The following is a 10000-nucleotide window of genomic DNA, read 5'->3' as shown; positions in this document are numbered from 1 at the left end:
GCCAGTCCCAGAACAGGGACTAGAGAATTGGCCAAAAGAATGGTATAAATGTCTTGAAACCTCTTAAGGGAGTTCAGGTAATACATAGATCGAAATATAGAAGCAGGAAAATTCTAACCTAACCACTGCCACACAAGCTAACCATCTCCACAACCACCATCACCACACAGCCACATTATACCATCACTCCACCACACAAAATCAAACACTTACTATACCCGATTACAAAATCACCAATAATCACGCTGACATTGAGCCAGGACTGCAGTACCTACACAGAACATACAATGGTCGATTTGGACCCAGACAACGTACGTGCCTACTTCGTAACACAACCAAGCATATCAAACATAGCCTAACATCATACTAACACGTAAAAGCACTCATGCTTTCCATGTACCACTAAAGCCTGGAACAGGCTTCCCAAATGAAGCGGGGAGACCTCTTCCCACTGTTCCCCTCCACCCACCAACAGACCCAATACTAGTGTTATGCACCAGTTATGAACCCAGCGCATTAAATATTCAGAATCAAAGCTACACAGTCGGCCAAACACTACACCCCACCACACCACTATTATCACACCACCCAAGCACGCTTCCATTACAACAGTTATAGTCCATTAAAGCTCATTCACACCAGTAACGAATCAGTACTATACGTGCACGTTCAGTGTCAATGAAACCCATGACACTTCAATGACGTCTGTTTTTAAGAGTTTAGGCGTTGTACGGACAACGATACCACGATTTTTTATGATGACGCTGAGCATAAGCTGATGAAAAAGTGAACATGAAGAATGAAAAAATAATAAAAAAGATACGTATAGAAGACTATTACTTGTAAAGGTTCATTGATCGAACAATTGTTTCCAAATAGTTTGAGACTGCTGTTAATTTGACAACACAAAACAGGAGAATTTCGATCCAGCCGAGATGAGCAACTAGTTAATCATGCATTTTTGTGGCAACGACACCCACATCTCCACATCCACAACCACGCCTAACGCCTACACCCACACACCACAACCACTTTCTCCACAAATACTGAGCGGACACTGAACTGATATAGTAATGCATGTGAAGGAGCCTTAACTTGTCAACCACATCAGAACTAGCCACCTAAGCATGTAGTCAACACCACAGCTACCACTACCACCAGAGAGCAGCACAACAGCTTGAAGAACCACTACGCGTCGAACAACTATCGTCATCATCAAAGCTGCCATCACTACTATCACCATCACCGACAAACCCTCCACCCACACACCTCAACACACTGAACATCCCTCGGCTAACGGTCACTAACACGCCACGCCACGCCACGCCACACGCCACGCCACGCCACACGTACGCACAATAGCTAACTTCCTGAAGCCATTTCTAGTATCCAGTACCGGTAGAGATTCTATACTCACCACACGCACTCATCCACATACATTGCTCACCATAACGAGTTCCACCACAAATACTGCAGCCAGTCGGTAGATCTGCATCATTAGCCTGTGTAATGATCGTTATGTCACCTCCTATCGTTACCACTAAACACTATTACTACAGCAATAAAAAGAATTATGGATGAATAACGAACAATAGTATATATAATGACTAATCACAAATACTAAAGGAAACAATTATCATACTACTAATAGTTGTAGGCTACCCAGAAGACATACTAACCATGAAAGAATATTAACGAAAAAATCAACTTTCCTATAAAAAAAAAAAAAAAAAAAAAAAAAACGCAATATCTAACTTGACCGCCTCCTTACCCATGGCTTCCTTGCACTATAAAACACACGCCCCGGGTGGCTCGAACCACCAACCTTTCGGTTAACAGCCGAACGCGCTAACCGATTGTGCCACGGAGGCTTGAAATTAACCGAAAGGTTGGTGGTTCGAGCCCACCCGGGGGCGTATCTTTTCATATTTTTATCTTTTCTTTGGAATATGATGTCCTCTGTCTCTTTTGTTTTAACTCGAAATAAGGACATTTGCGTGGGAGAATGATTCTATATATTTAATCCATGAACATACAACAAAACAAATGATTATTTAGACCAGAGGCTGACAATGTGCCCCAGGTTCCTAGATTAACCTGTTGGGTGAGGTGGCAGCACTTACAGACATTCACAGGGGCTGTCTGAGTCTCTGACAAACACATTCTCATCACTACACACAATCTATAACTGTGAGTTTCATTATCAATACTTATTTCCTGTCTCTCTTTACCGTAGCAGTGAACACTTATTACAAGAATGATGACAATAGGGAAAACAAAAGAGAAAAAAAAAAAAAGTTGAAGATATTGAAAAATACTTGGAATTTCTATAGTACAAACTCCTCATGAACAAGTTTCCGTAGTGTAGTGGTTATCACGTGCGCCTCACACGCGCAAGGTCCCCGGTTCGATCCCGGGCGGAAACACTCTTCTTTTTTTTTTTTCATTTGTGTGTGTGTGTGTGTGTGTGTGTGTGTGTGTGTGTGTGTGTGTGTTATATTCTTCTGAATATGCAGAGAGAGAGAGAGAGAGAGAGAGAGAGAGAGAGAGAGAGAGAGAGAGAGAGAGAGAGAGAGAGAGATCGGGAGGCGGGAGAAGGAATGAGAAGCGTGGAAGGGGATGTGGAGGGAGAGAGGAAGAAGGCAACCCATGATACACGTCAGAGGAAGCTCTAGCCATGAAAAGAATAAAGATAAAACAATAAAAAAAAAAAAAATGGAAATAATAATAAATGTCACATGTCTTAGAAATAAAGGTAGGAAAACTACTTCCCACTGTATACGTGCAGGAACTGTCCACAACACGGCCTCTTAACCAGTGAAATGGAAAAGTGACTGATATTTTTCTAGATATTGCCTTACCGACATGTGGTGGCTTACTTTTTAATGAAACTACATGCCCATCTCTCTCTCTCTCTCTCTCTCTCTCTCTACACACGCGGCGCGCTTATCAGTAGATTATAACATTGAAATAAGTAATTGCTAGAGTGAATGAAGTATAATAATGTAAATTCCTACACCGAATCAGTTATATTGGAATGTTTTGTCTGAAGGTGAGGTTGTATTGTGCCTGAAGCCAGCGCGCCACGGCCCGGTGTGGTTAGCCATGGCAAGGCAACTCCACATACAATCCAGCACTGTTACAAGACGTCTGCGACAAGAAGACTACGTGTGCACAACGCTGCAGCAGGTTGCAGCCCCAATTGTGAGTACGCCAGCAGCAGTCTCGTAATTTCTAAATGAACCTCTTCGGTTGATGTGTGGTGAGGTGAGGCGAGATGGAGTGAGTCACACTTTCTTTAGCTCTATGAAAGCGTCCATAATCTCCCGCGCAGGAGAGTCCACCCTGCTCACATCTCCAATATGCACACGGCCGTTCACGTTTTCCTCGTAGTACGTTGCCGCGATGTTCCTGGCAGCAGGAATATGGAAGTCCTCGAACCCTGACGGAATATTTCTGCGATCTGGCAGTCCAGCCAGAGCTCTCTGGGATTCTAATTCTCGATGCAGAGGTCGGAGTGTTTCCAGCCTCTCAGTTCCCGATGCCTCGTGGGCCTCCTCCTGGGGGCCATTGGTCACACTCACCAAGGCGGCTACGTCCACTCTGGGCCTGGGAGACAGCCCCTGCACTCCATGTCGCCTTGGGATGCCCCCAGGACGCCGTGCTGGGGGCCACAGCGCCACTCTAGGCCAAGGGCGTGAGGTGACGTTGGGGATGTTGCTACTGCTACTACTGCTGCTGCTTCTGCTGCTACTGCTGATGCTGCTGCTGCTGCTACTGCTACTACTACTGCTGCTGCTGCTGCTGCTACTGTTGCTGTTGTTGCTACTTTTGTTGTTGTTGTTGGTGCTACTATTGCTTCTGTTGCTGTTGGTGCTTCTGGCGGCGGTGGTAGTAGTGGCCAGGACTAGGGGACGCTGTGCCGTTTGGTGCGGGGGCGGGGTGGTGATCTTCATTGGGTACAGGTTGATTGGGCCTTGTGGCTCAGCGGTGGTGGGTCTGGTGGTCCGGGGGAGAGAAGGCGAGGAGTGGGTGAGGGACACGTCAGATGTATGGGGTGTGGGGGCTGCGGGCGTGGTGGGAGGGGTGTTGGGGCCCAGCGTGAGTGGTGGTGCGGGGAGGCTCACCAGGATGGGGCGCCGCTGTGAGTTGAGGACTTGCACCAAGCGGGGACGCGCGGGGACGTTGCCGCCGCGAGCACTGGGAATGAAGTTCTTGCGTGCGGGATCCTGCGCACTGCCCGTGGTGAGCGAGGTGGCGAGCGGCTGCTTCAGGATAGGTTTGTGTTTGCGCAGGCTGGGCAGGAGGGCCGGAGGCGACATCTCAGTGACGCGGGGGAGCACTACGGGCAGCGGCAGCAGCTTCCTCTCCCCCACGGCAGGAGGCGAAGTTGTCGTCTCCCCCGCCCCTCTCCCTGCCCCAGATCCAGGCTTGACAGGCCTGAAGGAAATACGAGCGTGTTTCTGTAGTAAGCGGCGTCGCGTGGCTTTGGGGTCCTCCTCCTCCTTCTCCTTAACATCATCCAGCTGTTCGGTCTCCTGCAGGGAAGAACCTGCCCCACCTCCAGAAATTATCATGCGGGGGGATGAGGGGCGCGCCAGGTAATCACAGTGGTGGCCAGTGAAGAGAGCAGGGCAAGAGCACGTATAGTTGAGGGGTGGCTTGGCCTCCACGCAGGTGCCGCCGTTGAGACAGCCACACTCCACATCTGCTGCCCACCCGTCATCCTCTCTTGTTCTGTTGTATCCTTCTGGCGCCTCACCTGCCACGAAGAGAGAGAGAAAAGAAATGCTAATCGCTGAGAGAGAGAGAGAGAGAGAGAGAGAGAGAGAGAGAGAGAGAGTCCCCACAATAATACAACACAGTATTCCACATTTATTTATTGACTTCTCATCTACACAGTGAGGTGTGTCAATGTGATTTGCTAAACAGAATCAAGGAGATATTACTGAAGAGATCTGAACCTAAACCATTTCACTGACGCCAGCCACTTGGTAGGAAACATTGGAAGAGGGACAGTCTGAGGTTCCTCCCAGCAATGGCGCGGCCGTGCGGGAGAGGACGCGAAAGACAAAATGATACAAGGCAACTGCACTCACCAAACTAATCCTCCTGTTGACAGACACTGCTCTCCCACCATGACTATTTTCGAAGGTTACAAGAATGCTTTTTTTTTTCTATAGATAATGTAGAAAATTTTAAATGTCACTAAAAACGTAAAGACACATTCATAAACTCTTGTAGCTTTAAAATTACACTAGACTAGAGTAATTTGGAATATAGTGCATGGAGGTGCGGCGCAGAGGTGTTTCAGAATATGATCATTATAGGGATGACGTGCGTCTCTTTACAGCACTTCTTGGCGCCACGCACCATTTCAGTATTCCATTACCCACTCTACCCAGCACTCGTCCTACCTTATTCCTTCCCTACCTGTCCTAGTTTAATTCAATTGCTGATTTTACTTCCATATATACTGTTCCGCCGTTATTCTCTCGTTTTTTTTTCACATTTCCAACACCAGTGACTAAGTTTCCTCCACAAGTTATAATTAAATAGCACTCCTTAGATTGTCCTCCTCTTCTTTGGGACTGGATTAGCTTGATTTTTTAGATCTGCATATCCTATAAGCTACATAACAATTAAGAGTGGTTGAAGTCCTCAAGATCCTAACCATTGTATTTCTCCTTCTTAATTTCTTCAGTACTGGAACACTTTTTTTTTTTTTTACCATGAGTTTGGGTATGATTAGACAATTTTATTTACGTTAGGAAGGGTTTATGGAGGTCAGAAGAGTAATGGCCACAGTCTTCACTATTTCAATCCCCACATAAGTTTCTGAAGCTGTATAAAATCACCAAATAGTAAGCAGAATGAATATGAAATCGCGTCATGGTACTGAAGGGGTTAAGGAAAGGGGGTACTGGCTTAGGGTAACAAAAGAGCCCACTGAGAGAGTCAATACCTAAAGAAAGGCCAAAAAGGTTATGCTGTTTTGCCAGATACTTACGAGTGTCACACAGATCGCCGCTCCAGCCTGGGTCACACACGCACTGCCACGGCTGCTTGCATGTCCCGTGTTGGCAGCCGGGGTACGGGAAACACAGGTCACATCGCGCACCCCACCAGCCCACCTCGCACCTGCAGTGTAACGCAAACTTGTCACTCTCTCAAAGCCGAGTAAGTAAAGTAAACTCTCGTTAGTCACTCAGCTGGTTGCGTTTCCACAGAGAAGCGAAGTGTTACTTTCCTTCTGCTAGAGTGTGAAGTGTGTGGTGTGTGAAAAAAGAAAGCAACAGTTTTATTCAGAGATCAGATCATATGATAATAGTACTTGAAGGGAAGACGCTGAACGGAAGGCTGATGGACACGAATTTGACACACACACACACACACACACACAAGTTGTCTGCAACGAGTGTGCACACTTTTAAAGTAAGATTGGATAAGTGTAGATATGGAGACGGGGCCACACGAGCATAAAGCCCAGGCCCTGTAAAACTACAACTAGGTAAATACAACTAGGTAAATACACACACACACACACACACACACACACACACACACACACACACACACACACACACACACACACACACACACTTACCTGCACTCTCCTGGCACGCCACAATAACCATGCTCGGTGCTGCAGCCCGGCCCACACAAAGCTGGCCATGGGGAAAAGGAGTGATTTAGACAGGCCTTACTTTCTTACCACTATGACACACACACACACACACACACACACACACACACACACACAAGAAGCCCAGTGTTTATTTGATACGCACTTTACTGTACGTACATCACCAAAGGAAAAATAAGTGAATGAATCAATGTGAAAAATGTGGAATTAATAAAAAAAAAAAAATCATGTATGAGGCTTGTTGTCCTAGCGACTTCACTTCACTCCATCCCAGCTTCAGTCTAACGTCCTTATGAAAGCAATGCAAGTGTAGTGAAAGGGAAAATATAACCACAATACACACACACACACACACACACACACACACACACACTCGGGAACCCAACTCATGACTATAGTCTTTGAAAACAGTCCGTGTGAGATGACAAAGCCTCAGGTGATGAAAGGAAGCGCACCGGAAGACAGTGACTGGATGATTGGGTGGCAGGGAATAGCATTCGGATCCATAAAGAAAGAGATAAAGAAGGTCCGCGTGGTGAACACCCCTACGTCTCTCGCCAGTGAAGTGTGTTCGTTGAGGGGAAAGCTGACTGAGACCTTTGTGAGGGTAGCGGACTTTCTGACGGGCAATGGTACCAGAATGAGGGGTAGGAGCGTACACACACACACACACACACACACACACACACACACACACACACACACACACAGTTACGCTCACGGGCATCACAGAGAGCGCCAGTCCATCCCTCGGGGCAGGAGCAATGGGTGGGGGATGTGCAGAGCTTGTCACGGCAGTCGTCTTCACACTTGGTGGTGTTGCAGTGTCCCGCCACCACACCAGACCCGCCAGACCTACACACCTGGAACAACAGCCCCGCGTCATTGTGGAGGCGCGACACCAGCTTGCAGGGCCGAGGTAGCGCAGCCTTGCACGCCACGCCCGCAGAGAGCAGACCTGGTAACGCCATATCAAAGCGTTGGGAAGGTAATGGCAGATACATTGCATCAAGGCCCGCGGCGAGCCAGGAGGCCATGCAACCATGTGTTTATTACTCCCTACCTGCAGGCAAGTGCGGTGAATGTCCCGCCGTGAGTCAATCTCAGCTGTGACATAGGCGCTGTGAGGTGAAGCAAGCACACTGTTTGCCTGTCTATAATGAACTTCTCCAAGCAAATAACATCTATGGCGTTTGTCGTGTTCCTTCCGCTGCTGTGTGAGTGATGATGCTGATACCAAAGTATAAGAAGCTATTAATCAATAACAATGAATTGATTCCCAAGGAATTGCAAACAGATATAAAGATGTGTAATGTTACATGAAAACAAATAATTACAGGGTGTGACTGTTTTCCTTTCTAATTTAGACTAATCAGTATCAGAAGTGTCTTAAGAAAACATTCACAGGGAACCGCCATTCTAGGGAATCCCATCAAGATATTCGATGATTGTTTGGAACGTGAGGAACACACACGTAAAGCAGCAACATACAGTAAATATGACAGTACTGCGGAAACAAAACTATACACTGATCACTGAGGCTCCTACGCATGCAGAAACGCCTTGCTCTCTCATCGCGACTATTTCCAGAGGTCATAGAAATGATTAGCCGGGTTCTCAAGAGTATTTCTCCTGTTAATGACGTAGGAATTTTAATACGTTGCTAGAACCGCGCCACTTCAACTAGAGCCTTTACAAAGTAATGCACGGAGGCGCGGACAGAAGTGTCTCAGAGTATGGTCTTGAGTGATGAGAGGCGACACAAGCCCTGTGCAGTAAGTGTTGCAGCACCGCTAATCGCACGCTGCATGAGAATGTGTCTTTTCTGCAACATGAGGACGCATGACGAATTCCTTGATACATTATTGAACAACAACAGTACACCTGCGTCCACCATGTAGGGGCGGCTCTCACTGGCGAGCAGACAGCGCCGCCTCTGCCACACAGATAGGTACACTTCTTGACACACTCTAAACTTATTATTTGCCTTACACAAATAAATGATATGTTTATAAAAAAAATTAAAAACTACGAGTACAAGGTGATATAAATAAATGAATAAACAAACAAGTTGCTACAAACAGTACACCAAGTGATGATGTGCACATGTGCAGTGTGCCGTGAACACAGACACAGAGGCTGCAGGTTGCTGCTGCATACTACTCTCGGCACTGCGTGGCTGCCTTCTGTGTCGCCGAGAGTCAGTGACTACTCCGTCAACATCTCTGCTTCACCAGCCGAGGGCGCACGAGTAAGGTGACGCTACCACTGACTGATGCTCCCACTTACTGACTGGAGCACGTATTCGTGTCCTGCTTTAAAACGTGCAGCAAAATCACTTCATTTCTACCAAATCTGTTATCTGGTTGTGAGACTTTAGATTATTTTCATTCAGATCATCCTGTGTCTCATAACGGAGGATTGTGGCGCAAGTACAAGGTTAGCTTGCCGCTTGTTACAGAGCAAGACGAAGACAGGTATCTGGAGACCACTGAGAGAGTGAAGGCATCAGTGAGTGGCGGTGTCACCGTGGTCGCGTCTACAGGGGCGAAACTAATGCCGCACTAAGTGTTGATTACGCAGTGTTGTGTTGTGTGTGTAACCCACAGCCAGACCACAGCACTGCCCCCATCACCCTGACCTCAGGCAGGACTGCCAGGCATCCCCTGTGCGGTGGGGGACACAAGCACCCTGTGTGGCACATCATGGGGTACCTGTGGGACCCCACACGGTGTGAGCCCAGGCGCCCTGTCTGTGTCATGGGGACATTGGCAGGGTGTGGGGCCAAGCGCTCTGTCTGTGTCATGGGGACATTGGCAGGGTGTGGGGCCAGGCGCCCTGTCTGTGTCATGGGGACATTGGCAGGGTATCGAGCAAGGCTCCCTGCACCTAAGGACATCGAGGGCCAGGGGAGCACGACCCTGGCGGCGTCACTGGTCTAGACAGCCAGTGGGCGGCAGTGGCACGGGAGGGACTCACAGAGGCAGCGTGCTCCAAGCAGATGGACAGTAGCAGCGGCAGGAGCAGCGTGAAGGCGAGCACCTTCATGACGGGCGGCGGCAGTGGGAAGAAGGGTCGCACGGCGCCTTCCGCACCTACCAAGATACGAGGCGCGACACTGGCTCGCCCTAGGAGCCCCGTGCACCCTCCGCGTCAGCTGCCACTCAGTACTCGACTTGAATGTAGCACTCATGGAAAAAAAAAGCACCACACAGGCACATCCAGACTCAGTGTCGGGCCTCCCACGCCCCGCCACGGGTAGGGCGCTCCATCCCACCACACCTACAGCTGCTGACACCACCACACAGCACACGACACACGCTGCATCACAACCACCTCCTGCCTGATGTTGTC

General features: G+C 48.2%; 2 protein-coding genes and 1 non-coding gene across 7 annotated transcripts in view; 1 reads left to right on the top strand and 2 right to left on the bottom strand.

The window, feature by feature from the left end:
• The window catches only part of LOC123511502, a 2867-nt gene extending 1064 nt beyond the window's left edge, over positions 1 to 1803 (bottom strand). The window contains exons 1-2 of one of the 4 annotated variants that reach the window (XR_006676850.1): positions 1756 to 1790; positions 1418 to 1502 (exon numbers count right to left, since the gene is read on the bottom strand). Coding sequence is in view for 1 of the 4 variants with exons in the window: in XM_045267455.1 (XP_045123390.1) it covers positions 1448 to 1502; positions 1756 to 1775 (75 nt within the window). In the remaining 3 variants the exon portion in view is untranslated. Of the gene's footprint in view, positions 1 to 1417; positions 1503 to 1755 lie in introns of all 4 variants that reach the window. The other 3 variants (XM_045267455.1, XR_006676849.1, XR_006676848.1) reach the window with 3 other exon arrangements.
• A 550-nt stretch (positions 1804 to 2353) lies between these two features.
• Trnav-cac lies at positions 2354 to 2426 on the top strand. The gene has a single exon. It is a non-coding gene; the product is annotated as a tRNA-Val (tRNA).
• A 94-nt stretch (positions 2427 to 2520) lies between these two features.
• LOC123511501 overlaps positions 2521 to 10000 on the bottom strand; it is a 19897-nt gene continuing 12417 nt past the window's right edge. For both annotated transcript variants that reach the window (XM_045267453.1, XM_045267454.1), the window contains exons 6-9: positions 7368 to 7509; positions 6608 to 6668; positions 6011 to 6141; positions 2521 to 4762 (exon numbers count right to left, since the gene is read on the bottom strand). In XM_045267453.1, the coding sequence (XP_045123388.1) occupies positions 3288 to 4762; positions 6011 to 6141; positions 6608 to 6668; positions 7368 to 7509 (1809 nt within the window). In that variant the 3' untranslated portion in view covers positions 2521 to 3287. The remainder of the gene's footprint in view (positions 4763 to 6010; positions 6142 to 6607; positions 6669 to 7367; positions 7510 to 10000) is intronic.

This window comes from Portunus trituberculatus, chromosome 31 (assembly GCF_017591435.1).
Source record: "Portunus trituberculatus isolate SZX2019 chromosome 31, ASM1759143v1, whole genome shotgun sequence".
Classification (NCBI taxonomy): Eukaryota; Metazoa; Arthropoda; class Malacostraca; order Decapoda; family Portunidae; genus Portunus; species Portunus trituberculatus.
This window is presented reverse-complemented; position numbering and strand designations above follow the sequence as displayed.